Source organism: Aphelocoma coerulescens, chromosome 3, assembly GCF_041296385.1.
Source record: "Aphelocoma coerulescens isolate FSJ_1873_10779 chromosome 3, UR_Acoe_1.0, whole genome shotgun sequence".
Taxonomy (NCBI): domain Eukaryota; kingdom Metazoa; phylum Chordata; class Aves; order Passeriformes; family Corvidae; genus Aphelocoma; species Aphelocoma coerulescens.
Window position 1 is genome coordinate 17,295,412 of NC_091016.1, and position 20,053 is coordinate 17,315,464.

Consider the following 20,053-nt stretch of genomic DNA (forward strand, 5'->3'; position numbering starts at 1 on the left):
GTGTTTGTTTCAGTACTGGTATTTTTTTAAACTTGTAAGGATTCTTCATAAACTAGAGGTCCATAGATCACTTAAAGCAGTCTTTATAAGCAAATTTACATATTTTGACATGCTTTTGTGAGGCAGTTAGTATCAAAATCCAATAGCATTTCTTACAGAGCCGTATGACTTTCTGCGATGCAGATACACATTTCATTTCTAAAAAGCCACAGTTCTTTTTCTACATCTGCTCTCATCAAATCCCCAGGATTCATTCATAAAACTGCTGCTGTCCCAAATGCTGATGCTGTTATCCCTGCTGTGGATTAAGACATACACCCAACCTGGTGACATCACTGCGTGGAAGATTGATAAGTAGGAAAACACCCTCCCCAATTCCACAGAGAGTCTTCTCTATCTCTGAATCCTCATGATTCATGTCAACCCACAGTACAATGTGACGAAGACTCAACTCAGTGCAGGCTAAGGGTCTTCTTCCATCAAAGGAATCTCTAGGAGAAACAAAGAAATAGCATTGACTGCTGATTGCAATTTCCCTTTATGCTTTTGCAGAGTATTATGGTTAGCAATTCTACAAAACCAGAAACGGACATTGCAAATATCTGAACAAGATGTGGGGTATTGACAATTCTAGACCCACTCAGGCTCTAACACCTCTATGAAAATTAGATAACTAAAACTACACAGATTTTCTCCAACAAATTAGGGCCACAAAAACCTAAATGCAAACATCCTTGTTACTACATTAATCACTGAAACAGCATTCAGAAGTGGCAGGCACTTTTACTGGCAGTACTGTAATTTCTTCCTCTCCTCCTGGATGTCCTGTCCGCCTTGTGATACCAGTAAAATTATCCAAACCCCTCTGAAGCAGGATGACTTCCTCCACCCAGACCTCCACCCACACTGAATTTAGGACACTGGGCTTCAGCTCAGTGACTGTGGAGAGTGGGATATGAGCCTCTCCCTCTACATGTCTCAAGGAAAGCCATCTAGTTTCCTTAACAGGCTGAGCAGCACCACTCAGAACTCCATGAAATCACATCAGTACATGCCCATGTTTAACTTAAAGGCAGGCAGTAATACAGGGCAAGCTCCCTTCTGGCACCTGGACCTCTGGGTACATTCCCCTTATGCTGTGACTTCCATGTCCATGGCTTAAGGCTCATTTGCCTCAAATGGAAGGAACACTTTGCTGGATGCACAGACATGATGAGTTTGTTCATAAAGGCTGCTAATTTTGGCCAAGTATGAAAATATGATTTCTTTTCTCTTTCAAGGAGAAAATCCTGTTATTGGCTGTGAAAGCCAGGGTATGTGAGGGAGTTGTGAGCGTAGGAGTTGAGGAGCAGATGAACAAACCAGCACAGGCAAGATGAGGGTTGGCTTTGCTGCTGTATACAGGTGCTTGCTGACATCCCTGTTGATGAGACTGAGGTCTGGACAGGAGCCTTCTGGCCTGGCATTCAAATCACATGCACCACAGCTAGCAAGGATATATGACAGACATGAAACTCTATAACCATGGAGTTGTCAGATTAAAAAAAAAATTCCAAATTAAGGTGTGGACAAAACCATGGAGAAAGTACAAGCAAGCTGTCTGGGTGAACTCCTGCTCTGCCAGTACAAACAAATGATGTTCCCTGTTCACGGACTCACCGATTGCACCTATGCAAGACTCACCATCTGTGATATCGATCCGGGGACTCGTGGATGCAGCGTCCCCGTCAGTGCTCTGGGATATGTCAGTTTGATCTGAGCCGGGAAGCGCTGCCCCTTGGCATGTCAGGGATGGGTACAAACTTTGGAGCAGTTCAGAGGAACCCGACCTACTGCCACAGGACTCAAATTCGCTGGGCAGCGTGTCTGGAATCCTGGGACCAGGGTAAGCGGGAGGATTCTGATCTTCTGTCTGCAAAATATGCCCCTGGTCTGCGGCAGCTGAGTATCCGGGTGCCAGGGCATTCAAGCCACTGCTGACAGCTTCATCGTAGGAAGGCAGCATGACAGGAACACCATCCACCACCACGAAGTCAGGGTCGCCCATGGAGCCCTCCTGGTTGCCTCTATGTCAAACACAGACGGGTTATCACAGAGAGCAAGAGCATGTCAGCAGCACCTCGGAGCAACTGCTGAACTTCAGTAAACACAGCACTTTCTAGTCATGCCAAATGGAGCTACAGGGTCATTAACATTCACAGAAATGTCTGCCAAACTCTGCTTGGGTTGGCAGGTGGAATCTGTTACAATCGGAAAAAATGAAACCAGTAATGTGAAGAACAATTCCAACAAGGGAAGGTCAACAGGTATGTGGAAAAGATGAGGAGCCCCATTTTCTGTGCTGTGCACAATAGGTATCGTATAGAAGATCGCAGATGTACTTCACCAGCCAAAAGTGTCTGAACGCCTGGAATAACGTGTGCTAGAGCTGTGTTTACAGCCCAAGTAAACAGGCACTGAGATCACTACTGCTCGATGACAAGGCTTTGGTGGCAAGATTTGTGGCCTCCTTCAGGCCTTTCTTTCAAAGGATGGAGGCTTCCTTAATCAGTATTAAGCTGGTTTCTTTTTTAAGCAATTAATTGGGAAGGTCTGTTAAACCCTAAAAGTATGTGTTTAGTAGCCTATTAAACACAGTATAGTCCTGGCAGGAGGGACTTGGTCTCAGGTACCTTTAAGACATGAAAGCATCTGAAAAGGGGAGAACTGAAAGCCATTTCAGTAAGCTAGGCAAGTCCAGGCTGTAGGCCTCCCTCAGGAAGAGCACTGTGTGAATTAATGACAAATGCTCACAGCTGCATGGTATTTTATGGAAATAAACGAAGATGCTGGAGATGTTTATGAATTGTGATGAAAATAACACTAATGAAGGTAAAGCAAACCTTTTATATAAAATTGTCCATAGAGAAAAAAGAAATTCTTTCTTAAGACTTCCATTACTAAGTCTACAGTAGTTAAAAAATTAATTCCCCCAGCACCTGCAAACGAGTATTTAAAAACACTGTCAGCTATTTTTACAGGCAGAAGCAGCAATTCTCAGTAGAAGGGCAGTAATTACTCCCAGAGTGAATCTGGCAAACTTTGCCTTTTATCTTAGCTGCATGAAGGACTACCGCAGGTTTTTGCGGGTGCCCTTCCACACCAGTGGTTCAGGGACTTCTGCTCAGAGCAGAACAAAGTATCTGCAAGGCTCGTGAGCTGCTCCATCTCTCCAGCAAGGAGTGCTGAGTGTGAAAACTGAACCAAGGCCCTCTTTAAAATAAAAAAGAAAGCAGTACAAACCGTGGAAGGAAATGTGTCTTAAATTTGGTCTGGAACATCCTGGCTAAAATAACCAGCAGCAGTACTAACAGAACACTGGTAGCAGTAAATGCCACTATTTTCCATGTGGTCAGGAGGGTCTCCTGTGTATTTGGCCAGGTTTGTTCTGTAACAGAAAGACAATACAAGAGTTGTGCTTGTATATTCCTGTTGTTATTTTATATGAATACTTCAACAATACTTAGAAGTGCCAGTTAGGACCAGACATTTTTTATGGGCAACTTGTAAAAACCACACATAAACCCAATGCCATGTACCAAAAGCAGCCTTAACATTAAGCTGAGAGAGAGGCTAGATCTTGCTTTTTCCCCTTGACTGGTTTTTTATACATGCAATCATGACCCTAACTTGCATACATATAAAAATACATAGATGTTAAAAAACACATTTGAAGAGGTAATGATCAAAATGGTTTAGAATCATTCAGGATCTTGGGAACGCATTACATTTAGTAGCATCTTAAAATCAATGCTCATCATTTAACCGTGAAATAGATGAAGTTCAGCAGGCATTACCGACCTACAAATCTGCTCCAAAATGAGGGACTGTAGGAAGACAGGACTATTAGCATAGGAGTATCCCTTACCTGTTTTGACACAGTACACTTGGTAGGAGGGGAACCACTCTCCATACTGGCAGGTGATGTACTTGTAGTCGTTGGTGAGGGTGTAACCAGGGTCACAGTAGAACTCCACCACCGTCCCGTGGTTGTAGCGCTCGCAAGGCCGCGGGTGGCAGATGTAGTCTCCATGACTCACCATTGGAGGTAGTGGACAAACTTGGGCAAACAAACAAAGGGAAAAGGAGAAAGACATTAATGCCAGCAACCCACCACCAGGCAGCTTCAGTGAAGCTTCAGAGTGTCAAAATGCAGCAGGCACACTTCAGGCTCCCTCTCAGCTCCCTGCGGTTCTGGGCTTGTCTCAGTGGTACCAGGCCACTGCCCGGGGAGGCCAGGTGCCCATTCATACCAGTGGAGGGATGCACATGCCAGGCAGTCACTGAGGTGGGATCTGGGAAGCTTCCAATCCTCTGTGGGAAGAGGAGGGTGAGAGGAAGACAAAAAGAGACACATGCCCATCAGGTGGCTGCCTGGGGATGGAGCGGGGCAGTCCAAACAAGGAGACTCATGCTCCTCATGAAGCATTTATAATTGGGCTGTAACATGCTGGTTTCTGTTACATTAACATAATTAAATGGTTATATGCATTAATTAAATACCTTTTAAAAATAAGTTTGCCATCAGCAGTGCTGCAAGAGATGCAAAGCACCTAGTGTTGCTTAAGCATGTGCAGTCTGTATCACTGTAATTTTATTAAATTGAGCTTAAACTCTACTGGTGGTGTTTGTGATTTGTTATTTCTGAACAGCCTGACTGATCTCAGTGGGACCACTGGTGGAGTGAGGTCTTAAATATAGCAGAGGCTGAGCCTGTGTTAATTAAGTAGAGTGGTTTACTTAGGGTTAGGTAAATAAGAGAGAATTGCAACATAAACATGTGGGACTTTTCCTGTAGGCCCCGGAACAACATCCCAGGCAGATGAACTCCATGGAGAACTGAGGGAGCACTCTCTGGAAAACAGCAGTGGGGAAAGCAGCTTGCAAGCAGTATTTTTACAAGAGAGGAAACTTTTCCACTGTCTAAGTGTTAGTTGATTACTGTTTTCTTAAGTGCTTCTAGCACAGAGCAAAAAAACTCTACAAAGTGTAATGATGTTTCAAATGACTACATACTGACCCAAAAGGGGGCTTCAGTTACTGGATGGCTGCTTTTATTTCCCTTCAGAGGCAGTTCCCAGCTGGCTCAGTGCCTCATCTACAGGCTCTTCCCTTTACTTCATGCCTCTCTCATGCAGGCAAGACCTACTGCATTGATTTAAATAATGAAAATGACATCTCTTGGAAGAAGAATCTTCCCAGAAATTACAATTCAGCTGCTTCTTCCTGTGAATCTTGTTACATGAATAATGCATTTCATAAAAAAATACACAAGATATTAAATGAATCTTCAAGAGAGGCTGATTACAATGTGCAGCAATGTCTATTCCCCATCCTCCGGAGACACGGTTTTGTTTGCATTTTCACTGGCAAGGCTTAATAATAACTTGAAATCAGAGTAATCACATAAAAATTCACATCCTCAATGCTCTGCACACTTTCCAAAGTCTCTGGGCCCACAAGAAAGAAGTCAACTCAATACTGAAAACAATTTTCTTGAGGTTAGGGCGAGGTTGTCAGACTGAAATAGTAGGAAAGCACCTATTAATCATTCTTGTGTTAAAAAGAAAATGATCAGTGAAAGCCATTATCCTGGCCTACCATAAGGAAACCTGGTATATTTTTATTACCTGTGCTTAGAGCATGAGAACAAAGGAAGAGATTAATCTCCTCTGGAACTGAGTTTTTCCAGGCTCTGGCAGTGTGCAAGAGATGTGTAGATGCCCACAACCTTTCTAGCAATGAGCAAGTAGAGCACACCTTTTCCCAAAGAGCAACACTCAGAGAAACTAATTTTCCCCTCCAGCAATGTAGCCACTACATCATCCCTAACCTCTTAAAGTCATTGAGAACCACAGCAGCCTGCTGAATAAAAAAATCTGTCAAAGCTGGCATCCCAGCAATGTGGGTCAGCTCAAGAATGACACATTTCTAGGCAGATTTAAAGCAATACACTGTGGGGACAACCCAGATACGGAGCTGTCAGTCTGTTTACAAATGGAGGTGTATTTTATAACACCCAAAACCAAGAGTATCACTCCTTGTGTAGGATATGTCCCCAGTACTAAAGAGTGACACCCCTTCCACAGACACATCTGTATTTCAAGGGAAATGCTTGTCTATTGGTGCTGCCTGGAAACTTCTGCAAACAATTTTTTATTGTCCTGCCAAGTATTAGTCATGAATTACAGTCGAGGTTTAAGGGGTCATACCTGCCAACAGCTCCTGCAGGAAAATGCAACCAGCAGATGTAATGGAACAGGTTTGAAAATGAGGGCTTTTAGCTCAGCTGAAACAGTGCTTCATCCTTATGTCAACTGGACTGCAAGAGTCAGGGATTCTAACTCTCTCGGGGTATCACTCACCGCCTCCCGTGAACTTTACGTTCAACCAGTTTCAGGATCCCTTTAACACTTCCACGGGCAAACTGGCCCCATGCACAGGCTGCAGCACTCAGGTTCAAAGCCTCTTTTCACAAATCACGTGAAAGATACATCACAAACAACCCCAAAAGAACTCACTTTGAGCTCTGGGCAGTCAGTCGTACACTCCGTCCCTTTCTCAACTCACTTCATTCCCATGGTCATCCTGATCCAAGATCCTTTAAAGCCAGTGGAAGGACAGCCAGCAAGTGGGCCTTAAGTTTTGATCATAGAAAATAAAGATTATGGAAGTCTGGAAGGCTGCTGAACTCTCTTGGCTCCCAGCGACAGAAAATTTTTAGTGCAGAGGTGGTCACCTTATAGGGTCTGAACCCTTATTTATGCAGGATGCCAGTGTACGACACTGGTTACACGGATTAAAGGAATGTGCCAGATCAAATATGGAGGAAAACTCAGGTGGCAAACCTAAGGCCACTGAAGTTTTTTAGGAAAATTAAAATTGTAGCATTCCCAGTGATGAACCCTAATTGTGTTTGGAAATTACAGGCCACGGACTTCAGGCAAATGCATCAAACTGGCAGAATGAAAACAGCCACTGATTACAATGGAAGTGTATCTGACAAGTACATTTTCACTGCCAAATAGCAGTATGCACACTAATCGTAGAAATAAGGGAATTCTACTTCAGGAAGTTTTCACAGCTCAAAAAAAAACCCTAAGTGTTTTTCTTAAAAATGACACTAAATTTTTACTACCAATAGCTTTCAGCATCTTCACTTTATAAGGCTTTGGAGACTTTAATGCTCTAATTACAACATCTAGCATGGATAATCCAGTAGTATTTTCTGACAACCAGCATTAAAAGACCACATGCCTGTGCCCTTAACTTTGGAGCTTGGCAGAGGGACGGACATAATTCAAACAGAGTCTGCTGGTGGTTCTGCAGCAGGTGATCCTGGGTCTCTGGATCTGTCTTTGTACAGCAATTGCCCACAGACTGTATAGGGAGTTACAGGAACTTTATAGCTCAGCATTCTCAGCTGAAAAGTTGAATCGTTCATCAAAAAGAAAGAGCAATTGTGTTTATATGGCAAACAAATCCCTTCCTGGATGCTCAAGAGCCCTGTTACTCGAGGAAGTTGAAGGGAAGAATTCCTGATTTCATTTGGTGGACTTCCCTGCCTGCTCCTAGGAGCTGCTGGAGCTGAGGGCTCTCCACTGAGACCAGCTTTCTGCTCTGGCTGATTTTAATGAAGGACTCGCACTATCAAGAAGAGCTTAAAACCTGGGGAGTTGAGCTTTGTGTTACCAGCAATGTGACACTGTGGCCTGGAGCAGAGGCAAGGGCTGGTCTGCCCCATGGAGTGCCCTCTCCATCACAGCCTGGCAGTGCAAGAGCTGCATCCCTTGGAGTAGGGCCAGGGAAGGGTGGCACAGGCTGCGGGCACTTGAGGAAGTAATATGGTTCACCCAGTGATTTTTCCTACCCATTATGGTCAAGAAGTTTTTTAAACTCTGCCCAGAGGATGCTGCAGTAGTTCTGCAGTGTTGACACTGGAACTGGAGGAGGGAGGGAAGATTCTTTGGCATTAGCATATTCTCAATTAACATTGATGGCACAGAATAAAGACATTGCGTGACTTTTTAAAAGCCACTGGTAGAGAGATAACAGTGGAGTTACAGATATTTACACTGCTCAAAACCTGTTTTTCAGTCAGTGTTCAAAAGCTAGTGGGTTTAGTCTGTGGTCAAAGCAGACAGATTGTAAATCATTCAGGTTTTGCCCAGCGTTTTTTATGTGGGCCAAAAAATAAAAGCAAAAATGTCTTGCAGTACAGGACACTCACTTATAAAACAAAATAAGGGGTAGAAAGAAGCAAATTTATTTTTCACCTGTGTTTATTTCTCTCAAGCCAGTAGTCCACCTTTTGTGTAGGACATTAATTGCTTAGTTAGCAGAAAAGCCCAGTGTAAGGCCAGCCATTTCTGTTTGACACAGGGATTGACAGGATTAGAGACACTGCACCTAATAAAGAATAAACTCTTAATAAAATAAAAAATAAAGAATAAATTCTTCCAAACACATTGTGAATACCTGCTCATTATGCAAGGAGTGAGAACATATTAAGATGAAACTTCCAGATGAGAAAGACACAAATAAAAACCTACAAATTCCACTGCGCAGGAAAACGCTGGTGTGTCTCACTCAGAAGGGGACACATTGTCTGCTTTGCTCACAAACTAGAAAAGAACAAGAGCTTCTCCTGACCCTCACTTGTCATTCTTGTACACATCAGGATGCTAATGATCTGGAAACCTATCATCTGGAAATGATCTGGACACCTATCATCTGGCTACTGCATCCCAACCAATGTTTAACCCAAGCTCCATCAGACCACAGCTGTGCATGTCCCAGCAGGTCTGACCCCTCCCATCCAGGGTGGCCAGGTCCCCATCTGAAGCTTTACTGGCTGGTTTCTGGGGCCTAAAGGAGGGATGCTCTTCCATATACTGCCTTTGTACAAACACATGCTTGGGGATGCCAGATCTGAAAATTATATTTTTTACAGGAACATAGAAGATGAAGATTATGTTTGTTCCTTTTCCTGCTTCTTTATGAACACTGTGCTAACAAAACTTGTTTCTTGGTTCCCTCAGTGTCATCACCCTTCATACCTTCAGAATAAAACAAATCATCAACCAAGAAGTTTATCTTTCACATTCATAAGAATTCCTGTCCAGTTCACCTGACAGACCTGTCCATTTCCACAGGTATTACCAGCAAGTGAATCACACCTGCACTGCACAGTACAGAGCCTGAGGAAATTAATTCTGCATTTTGAATACTAAAAAAGGGATTTTTCTATTCTATACTTAGATTTCAATTTACAAAACCCAAAGTATTTTAATTCTAAAATAGCAAACCAAAAATTCTCGTTAAAATTTCAAGTATTTTAAGTAGGATGGAAGAAAAACTACTGGACTCAACTGCTCATATCCAATCAAAAGCTTGAAGAAGAAATTTAGAGGTTTGTAAAAGGAGGGAAATACCAAATCCAGCTGCTTTAAAATAATCCCTGTCAAAACACCTCATTCTAAGAACACCTGCTTAATGAGATTTTTTAAAATTACACTCTTCAGGAATGTAAGCAGAACAGGAAGCATTACTGGAGCAACTTTTCATTTATTGTCAACATTAGCTTAACAATATCCTAATGAAACATTCCTACAACAAATGCTGCTTGCACTGTGAAGGGAGACTTGGTGCATGTTACAGCTGTACTGGAACAAACTTGGAGGCCGTTGAATTTGTGTTCCGAAAGTGATGCCATGCTTTGAGGAACTTTTCTGATTACTCATTCCCACAGCAAAACAGCAGCACCAAGAGTAATAACAGAATAGAAAGTTTGATGGAAATAACTGAGCACTCATATATAGACTAAATCCTATTTAAGCCTGACTGAATATGTAATAAAGATACAAGATGCTTACTTGAACTCTCAAGTTGCCAGAGAATTTATTTCTTGAAAGCCTAGAGCAAGAGTTATTAGTAATACTGTATTCTTAGCCAATAGTATCCAAATTCTTTTCCCTTTCTTGATTACTTAACCATCACGATGCCACTTACATGTTTTCTTCTGAAAAGACACGTGACAGATAAGCAATTTCTTCTCAACCACTCAGCAAGTCAATGTTCAAGCAGCCAGGAACATACCCCAGGTCTCCTGGCTCCAGGCTGCTGGCTGTACCCCTAGGCAATCACCCCTGGGTAATTCTGAACCAGCTATGACTGTGAGGTAAGCCTTTCAATGTGCACACAGGGAGAAGAACTTCTCACCTTCTACAGAGTGTGAAATGAATTGAATAATTAAGTTTTTAAAGAAAAGCTGCTTCTCTGGTCTAGCTTTGACAAACAGCATCTTGCTGAGAATTGCAGTCACTGAAAGCAGCTGTATGAGCCTGAATGAAACAGTATAAAACTAGTTTCAAACATATTTTAAAAATAATTTAGTATTAGCTGATTCCAAAATGGAAACAGACAGTGATTTACAATCACTTATTCCTTCCTGGAATTCCAAATTACAGAGCAGCTTTTGCAGTTCCAGTCAGTTGAGCTCCTACAGGAGCATCATGCCAAATTCACACTCAACCTCAACAACTCTGCCCTTCCCAGCACAGTGTCCTGTGAAACACTGATATCAATGCTGAAGTCTTTAGTTTCAAATGCATTTCACAACAAATACAGGATGAACCACACCCCAAGTGATCTTTTTCCTATAAATTATTACTTAAACAGTGAAAGTTCCATTTAAACTACAAAACATTGATGACAAGTTTGCAGCTAGAGAGCTAGGACTTCTTTCAGCAAGAGGCCCACAGTTATATTTAAGGAAATATTTATATGCATTATTCAAATGTGAGTGCTTTGAGCACTGTGGTCTCATTTACAGCAGATCATTTTGTCTTTCTTCAATCACTTGCTTCCAGTTTTGTTTCTTCCTTCCCTCATGAGTGGTTGACTTTATGACCAGTAATGGTCTTTTTAGGACTTTGAGAAGCAGATGCTGGGGACTACACAGACACTTTGCAGGAAGGAATTAGAAAATTCCGATGTAAGTCAAGGCTTGGGTATTTGACAGGCATCCCAGGATAACCTCAGGACTGGAAAAGACCAAAATGCTTACAAGTATAATGGAGGTAGAGGGGAGAGAGAGAGCAGTCTGGAAGCTGCCTAAGAAAGCCAGACAGCCAAAGGCTCCAGTGAGGGATGTCTGAAGAAGCCAGTGCTCACTGTGAGCTGGATGTATCGGTGGGTTTTTATGTTACTTTAATCCCTCTGTTTTGAATAGCTTTTTCTTCTTTGTTATAAGCAAGAATCCCTTGAGCTTGTGTGGAGTTACCTACACCAGTCATCAGGAATTGATGGAGACAAGAATGCTGGAATAGACAAGCTGTATTCCAGGGCTTAGCTGAAGACTGAGGAAATCAAGGTAGACCACATTAGGTAAGAAAAAGCTCAAGAGCCCATTGGAGAGCTACAAGTTAAAAAGAAATGGGGAGGAAAACCAGCAGGTGATCTTACCACTGCAATTTCACAAGCCATCTTACAAGACCAGGAAGGCATGGAGGAGTGCTGTTTTCTGTTATTTATGTTCAGTTCCCAAGTGCCTGCCTACGCTGATTGGTGAAAGTGCCACCCTTTAAATATTGGTTTTTATCTCTGGAAATGAACAAGTGAGTAGAGTTCCTGATGCACAGAGTCCGTAGCTACAGTTCCCTCCATTTGTGGAAGATGTTCTGTGAGTGCACTGTGTGGCCAAATGTAATGAACATGTCCATAAAGGTATGCAATGTGTTACTTTCCCTGCCAAGCAGCCTTGTCAGATAGTTAGAGATTAGTATTATAAAACAGCCCTCAGGAAGAATTTTTGCCTGCTGTCCCCCACCTAATCTACAGTATATTTAAAGCAGTGTGGATAAAACACTACATGCATCTGGCTGCTAATGTGGAACTTCAGGGCAGAAATTATGCCTCCATGAAAACGTTGGGATGTCTGGCTGATTCTGGAAATCCTAAGGAGTTTCTGAAAGGTACAGAGGTAATAGAGCAGGTGTAAAACAATGATTTACTGTGGCAGTCCTGTGCAACAAGCAGTACCAAAGACATGAAAGAAACAGATTACAAGATGTTATTCTGTTGCTTTCTTGAAAAAGTATGAACAGTAGAGAAGGCATCTGTTTCAATCCCAGCCAAGACGAAGGAAGATTTCTGCAATGCAAAAAAGGAGCAGTCACATAGAAATATAATGCTATTTATGTTCTTTGGACAATGTCTTCAACTTGGAGCCTGTTCTCTAAACCCTCCACCCCTCACAACAAGAGCTGCAAAAAGCTCACTTTGTTGCATATCCGTTCTGCCTTGAATTTGGTCTGTTTTGTGTTTCACTTCGCAACACAGCTGCTGGACTTAAGAGATTGGATGACTATTTAGCAGCATGTCCACAGAAGAACATGACTTATCTGTCTAGCATTTCATGTCTCTCTGTGCTCCTTTTGAATTCAATTCTTTTCCACACCTCTTCATCTGTGGCTAAAAGTGGACAGATCAAGTTCAGCATTTTCCAACAGCACAAAAATCCAGATACCCCAAGTTAAAAGTGCTCACCTTCCACATTCCTACATGGATGCAAATAATTTCTGCACTCCTGGGTGATGAATGAATTAACTGTTGACAGGGCAGAAGCAAGCAGAATTACTGAATGACTTTTTCTAAAGAAAACTCTCCTCTTAAACTTCTTCATCAGACTTGCTTTCTGCTACAAGCACCCCCAGGGTGAGACACTGTCTGCCTATTTAATGCTTTGGGTATCAGACTAAAGGTGTCACTGACAGAAAGGTGTTGCCCTAGTAAAGGTCCTTAGACATATAGTTGTCTGGTGCTATTTGAGCATTTACTGCTGGTTGTAGTTTCTGAGTCACAAGTATTGCTGTAGGCAGTGAAATACCACTGTAGTCAGAGCTATTAGAAACCAGGCTATCAATATGTCCTATGTTAACATTAACTCAGTTAACCTGGATGACCTCTTCAGCAGCTGAGCAGTATTTAATTTATTCTCCCTCCTGCCTGCAAGCTGAGTAGGTGCAAACCTAAAACAGAATCCTGATATCTACCTCACTTAATTTCTCAATACCACAGTGTTTCATGACTTCCTTGTATTGCTGCCCTCTGCTCCCTCTACAGGACTTCTATCTGTTGGAGATGTGCTGCATCAACATTATCTTCCCTGAGGATACACATCAGTCTGTCATGTTGGAATTTATCTAAAGCCTTCTCAACGTCAGCAAAGAAACACAGAGAAGAATGTGTTTGTACCGATGTACAACACCTCAGGCTTAGGATTGCTTACTTCATCCCATCTCCTGAGCATAACTGATGACAGGCTGACTTCTATCCTTTTTTCTCAGAGTGCTGCTCTATGTTCCTTCAAGAACTTAAAAGATTTTAAGTGCCTAGTTTATCAAATAGATAGCTCGGTGTCAATCACTGTTCGTGGCATTAGGAACTGTTATAGAAGAATGCAGATTTGCGAAGTTTTCCTTCAAAGTATCTTGCACATAACTGGTTACAAAGTTTCAGCTATTCTGTTTTGAACTGTTTGAACTGTACAGAATTTCATCTGTAATATCACCCTCCTCTTTCATACTCTTTACTTGCTAGGCTATAAATCAGAATTATCAGCCCCTATGTGTCTGTCCCCAGGCTTATGAGCAGAAAAATTTTAAAGCTCTGTTCTGTATTCTTACCTGTCTCTCTGCAGTATTTTTTTCTCTGCAGCATACTTTGTTGGTTTTGATTCTCATCTGACTAACCCCTTTTTATTCTCCAGAAATCTCCTGGTGCCCAGGTAAGGGGGGTTTGGGATCCCTTGCACTTCTGGCTTTGTTGTACAAATTTCTTAATTCCTTCCTTATCCTACCTTTTTTCCATAGTTTCTATGATTTTCAGAATCCTTTCAGCACCTTTATGGTTGCTTAGCTTTGTATCTTTTCATCTACCCTCACAATCAGATGGTTTTATATTCCAGAGTTTGGAAATACCTTCATTTTTTTTTTCTGTGTTTTTAGTCTCTTCTGCTTATTGAACCTCCCCTTTGAAGTCTATTTCTCATGTTTATTTCATTTTAATTTCGAATCTACCCACAAAAATTTGAAATATTTTTTGTTTTACATTCTTTCAAGCTTAACCTCAACTAGAGGATCTGCTGGTCCCAGAAAGCAGAATGAAGTTTTTGATATTGCAATATATTTCATTCCTTGCAAGACCAGCTTTTCTGTTCAGCTGGGATGATACTGAAACAATAAATTCTAAGTAACAGGATCATGTATATTGTTTGCAAATTGAATCAACCTGTTTCCCCTTTTACTCTTAAATACAAAGCTGGGAATTCCCAATGACCCTATCCCTACAACTGCCTTACTTTTTAGCATTATAATCAAATTCTCCCAGCCTTTCCTCTCCTCATCTGCCTCCCTTGCCACTGTCCACCCAGTTCTTCATAAGAACTATTCCTTACATCTTCCTGGAAGACTTCCAGAGGGCATGAAAAATTGAAATACAGAGTCCAGATGGCAAGGAGTGTAATCATACGCAGGTCACATTCCCAAAGTACTCGTGGCCAAGTTTGGTTTGGGGTTTTTTGGGTTCAGGGTTTTTTGTTCTTTTTTTCTTGTTTCTCCAAATCCTCTGTGATAGCTTTATTCACCTTAAAGTACCTTATTATGAACATATCCTGGCTTTAAGTGTTTCATTTCACAGAGCTCCATACAGGTATGTTTTTAAGTGTTTGCTCTCCTCCAATGTTTTTGGAAGCCGTTTGATTTATTTTACAATTGATGTTTATATCCCATGTGATATTCTTCACTCTCATTAATTCTGCACCCATGTTTTGCATACCAGATTTTACAGAAGGCAATCACTAACATCAGTTTCTACAGATGGATAATTAACCCCAAATAGGTAATTTAAAAATCATATAAAAAAACCCAAAGCCCATTTTCCTTCAATTTTCTTGGAAGTGTCTATTGAGTTTCAGTACAAAAGAAGGTTTAAAAAGTTTCTGCATAATTGTAGAAGTCCACTAGAAAAAAAGGAAATTAAGAAAGTTAAAGAAGAAAATTCAGTGTGAAGATGCTTCATCTTATCCTCTAAATGACTGTAAAATCTTCCAGCACTGGTAAAACACCACTGTTTCTTTTACTGTCCTTATCTGATATCGCTCAACCATTTCAACTGAAGCCTCCCAAATGATTCAGCTTGAGGCAGGCACTCAAAAATCAATCCAAATGTTTTAAATCTGGCAAAGTACAACCATTTAAGAAGAGGATCCCACACCAGCTAACACTTGGCAATCTGAGCTAGAGGCATCCTTTTTTGCCAGAGCCATAACCACTGCCCTGGCCAGATGCAAACAGCTGTTTCTGAGCAGTCACTGCTCAGCTCTGCACTGCTGGCTGCCCTTCAGTGCCAGGTGACACAGTTTCTATGCACTGCTCTGACTAAAGCAGCACTGATTTCACTTATAAGAAAAAAACCTCCTTCTCTAACAGCAAAAATGAGTCTCTCACCCGAGCTAGTGGAAGCTCCGTGCTTGGCAATATTGAGGGTAAGGCTGGGAAGCACTAAAAAGCCTGATGTGCAATAGGAGCTGAGTGGTCCCTGGTGTGACCTTCTATTTAAATAGAGCTACAAACCCTTCATTCAGAATTTATTTTGCCCTAACAAAGAGGGGAAAATTCACCAGATTGACATGTAGTATTTCTGTGACTACAAACAAATTTAGGAAATCCCTTCTGTGGAGGCTTCAACAAGAACATACATCTAAATGAGGAAGCTGTAAGCAGCATTGTTTATAGGAGAATAAAAGCTCTCAAATGGTTTGCTATAGCTTCCTAGCAGTCATTTGCTTTTAACCATTACCATATTAAAATACTGAGCAGGAAATGTCATTACAATACATTTTTAATTGAACATGGAAAGAAATAAATGGAATTAATTTGTTATTTGCAGACTTCTTCTGTGAAAAATACTGCTTGGCGAGATTACACCGCACACATAAAAGGAATGCTGAAAAATGAGCTTGACATTGGAATGCGAGGTGGAGAATAAAAAAATACACAGGGGAAAGAGTTTCGTCCACTAATTAAGAGTAGTGAATTGTAACAAGATTCCTGGAGACTGGCACTCCTTGCATAAATCACTTGAACAAGCACTTTCAAACAAGGGCATCTTGAGTTGATTTACCCTATCTGGATTCATTTTGAACATCACTGCACACCTGCTGAAGTAGCCCTACGGCCGAGCTCACAAGGGGAGCTGTCAGGGGTGACCTTTCAGTGCTGCTGGAAGCTCTCTCTTCTGCCCCAAAACTGAGCCAAACCAGCTCTTGCAAGTGTTGTGCTCCAGACTTTGCTCTCCTGTGGTTCACTCAACGCATGCACTGATGGGATGTCCACGTGAAATCACCATGGAGAGGTCTGGCATTTAAAGAGAGCAGTAAGAAAGTGATTCAAAAGGAGGCCAAAGCAAAATCAGAACTCAGGAGGCCTCACTGATGGCCTTGGCCCAGCCTCTGGCACACACTGATGCCCCCATCACAGATCATCATAGCTGAGTGGGGATGATAAATTTTGACATGTTATTTAAAGTGTAGAACTGTCAGGGCAGAAGTTCTTGGCTCATGTTTTAAACTATCAAGGAAAAGAGCCTCTCTATGACTTTATAATACAAGCAAGAAACGAGCACATGAGCTTTCCCAGGTATTTTGATAGCAGCTGGAATGCTCACCTGTGTTAAGTGACAGTAAGACAACTTTTTCTGCTTCACACGCTTGAGTTTCATGCTCTTATCTTTCTAAATGAAGAATAGTCATTTTTATGAAATCAGTTATATTGTTTGGATTAAGCCTCAGTTATATTGTTTGGATTAAGCCTAACAGGGCCCTTCTGATTTTTTAATGTGTTTTCCAAGCTATAAACAACAACAAATAAGCCTTCCAAAAATGGCTTAGCTGAATGAGGATTAATCTTTCATGGTGAGCTAAATAAACAAACAAAAAATCATCTTGTTTTGTCATTCCAAAATTGAAAAGGCATTTTTGAATTTTGGAACTTGAATTGCCAGCTAAAAATAAGGATCATTTAATTATTTTTGTGTAGTTTATCACTTTGTTGATGCTTTTGGCAAATTTTTGCACTTCCAGAATGCTTAGCACTTAGTTCAGTGACATAAGCATCACATATGAATTCTTATAATTGCTTTTAGCTAAATTCTACATACAGATAGCTTCCTTACAGGCTTGAAATAGAACAAAAATGTAGTTCTTTTAGGGGAATGAAATGCAGAGGATGTTATCTGGATTCTCATTGACTCCCTAGGATGTTTCATTCAAGATGTCAAGATGGAGGAGAGTAGTTTATGCAGTTCTGGCAAAGTATGGAGCAATCTATCCAGTATCTCTGTTTTAAATATCTGGGATGCAAATATAAATGCACTACAACACCCTCCATCCCAGCTCTAGTCACAGGCTCTAGTCACTGAGCCTTTTGGCTCAGTAGGATTTACCTTTGTTTCACACTGAATCGTTTTTATGTTCCTCATCAATAAATTAGCTCAGTCGTTTTAGTTGTCAATCCTTCTTCTTTAAGGTTAACTACCATGAGAGAGCAAATACTCAGGTGTGCAGCACCATGTGGTGCTAAATAATGACTGCAGCTGGCACAGCCCTAACTAAGACCTTCTGTGGAGTATTTTTTAGCTTGTCACGGAAATCTGTACATTTGTGTAGGAGCTCTGACCAGGTGCACAGGGAGGTGAGTTATGTAACTTCTTCAGTGTTCTGCTCAAAAAGGCAGCAGAGAGTTTGTATTTTAAGGGCAAAGCAATCATTAGGAGCTTTCCCTCTTGCACTTGGGACACTGCGAGAGCAAACATTACTCAGGGAACACCAAGAGCTGAGGGTCCAGTGAAGCACAGCAGGCTGCACACAGCAGAACCCTGACAGGCTCTGCACAGCCACTGGAAACATCACAGCGAGTGGAACCATAGCCACTGCCCTGAGTTAAAATCACAGAGAGCATGCAGATCTTGCAAAATGGAAAGATAAACAAACAGTAAGACATTTACCTTCCACATCAAGGCACCTAGGTGGGCTATCTGACCAGATAAGGTTATACATGCACTCAAGGATCTCTGCCCCTTCTAGTTTATATCCAGGAAAGCACTGATAATACACCACTGTTCCTACGGGGAAGGAGGCCCCGAACTCAGATATGTTAATGTAACTATGAGGAAGAACCAATGGCCTCAGGCAACCTGCAAATTAAGAAGAGGGAGGTTTCTTTTATTATCAAGTGCTTATCTCAGTCATCTTCACACATCTCAGTTACAGTTTCTAAACTGAGGAGTGTGATATTTTTCATCCTCTCCACTATGAATGGCATGTCTGCATGATCTCCCTCAGATATATCTGCCTCATTATTCTGTTTCAAACCCTTTTGTGGTTTAGCCCACACGCTTTGCTAGCATGGGCTTCACTCCCAACAAATACAGGAAAGGTTTTCTGAAACTGACAGTATTTTGTTTAACAAACATTCACCGGTTCAGCAGATGGCAATTTCTTTTTGAGGTAGAATCTTTAATAAATAAAGATTGTCATTTATAGAAACGGTGAGTTTTATTCCTCCTCTTAAAAATGACAGGCATGTAAACCCTCTAAAATATTAAAACCATTCCTGTGACAAAGTGCATGCAATTGTAAAAGCTTTGCAGGCAGAATTAACGACTTTGAAATTCCAGTCTGAGAAAGTCTAAAGGGACATGACTCCCTAGGAGCAGCCCCATGATAAACATTAAGCGAGGTCTCAGACTAGGTTATCAAAAAGTTAAGGTACCTCTTATCACCAGAAATTGTAAGTGTAGTCAGAATCAGAGACTATGTTCCAGTTCTACTTCTGGAATTACTCCTGAGGCATTTGTATCATGGATGGTACTGAGCAGTGACAGTTAAATGGTCGCCAACCAAATTTGGGGCAACAAAGAGCAGTGAATTTAACAGATGGCATGTCTTTGTAACATGTCATTCCTCATGGCCCTAGAAATGAACCTCTGGGTAATACTTGATACTGTTTAATTTTTTAATTTGCAATAATGTGGAGAAAAGATGACTAGTAATCAGGGAATGAAAAATAATATTTCAGAATTATGTGACTAATGGAAGCTGAATTATGGCAGTCCATAAATAGGTTTCTTGCCAGTACTAGGAATTTGTAAAGGATGTTCATAGGACTCCCATAATTTTAAACCTGAGGAGGAAACAAAAATCAGTCTGAGAACTTCTTGTAAGTTACTGGCATTTAAAATAAAAGCCTCAGCAGCATTTCAAGTGGCCATTTCCTTGCAATGGTCTTTTGAGGGAGAGAAACAAAACCAAAAGAAAACATTGAGAAAAAGCTTGAAAGATTTTTGCAGCACGCTGTACCACCAGAGCAATGATTCTGATAGCTGTTTAAGCAGCTGGTTATGTCCCTGCTCAAATAAAGCTTCAAGCATCCTATCTGCTGGCTGCTGCTTGTACCCTGATCAAGAATGCCCCACACACAACACACTAACTCCTGCAAACTGAGCAGCCCATCAAGCAGGACAACATAAGCAGCCCCCAGTGGGACAGAAAGAGCACAGACTGCCCAAGCGAGACCAAGCTTACTCGTCTCTGAACTGTATCAGGGAAAATTTGGTCCTGCTGCCTCAGAATTTTAATGCTCATTATGTTCCTGGTCATGCAGGAGAGAGATTTATTTGAATCTGTATGACAGCCAAGCATTCGTGAAAATTCCTAGGTCTCCAAACAACTCAAGCTGCTCGAAAAACTTCATTTTGACATTTTTTTGCTAAGTAACTCACATCATTCCAGATCAGTAATTAATATTATTAGCTCATGGCAAAAATTGAGGTTAGATTCTTATACACTCTACAATCCTTTCCCACTGCTCTGGCAGGGAAAAAAGGCATCTTAGTGTCATAAGACTTCCCTGCCTGTTGTAATGAAAGGGCCATAGAAATGTAACTGACAGCC

At 41.4% G+C, this 20,053-nt stretch overlaps 1 protein-coding gene across 1 annotated transcript in view; it reads right to left on the reverse strand.

Annotated features, from left to right (window-relative positions):
• Positions 1 to 371: 371 nt before the first annotated feature.
• Positions 372 to 20,053, reverse strand: part of SUSD4 (sushi domain containing 4) — a 69,059-nt gene continuing 49,377 nt past the window's right edge. Inside the window, exons 5-9 of the mRNA XM_069009247.1 lie at positions 18,106 to 18,294; positions 3,908 to 4,099; positions 3,283 to 3,427; positions 1,684 to 2,066; positions 372 to 491 (exon numbers count right to left, since the gene is read on the reverse strand). Of these exons, the coding sequence (XP_068865348.1) occupies positions 463 to 491; positions 1,684 to 2,066; positions 3,283 to 3,427; positions 3,908 to 4,099; positions 18,106 to 18,294 (938 nt within the window). The 3' untranslated portion in view covers positions 372 to 462. The remainder of the gene's footprint in view (positions 492 to 1,683; positions 2,067 to 3,282; positions 3,428 to 3,907; positions 4,100 to 18,105; positions 18,295 to 20,053) is intronic.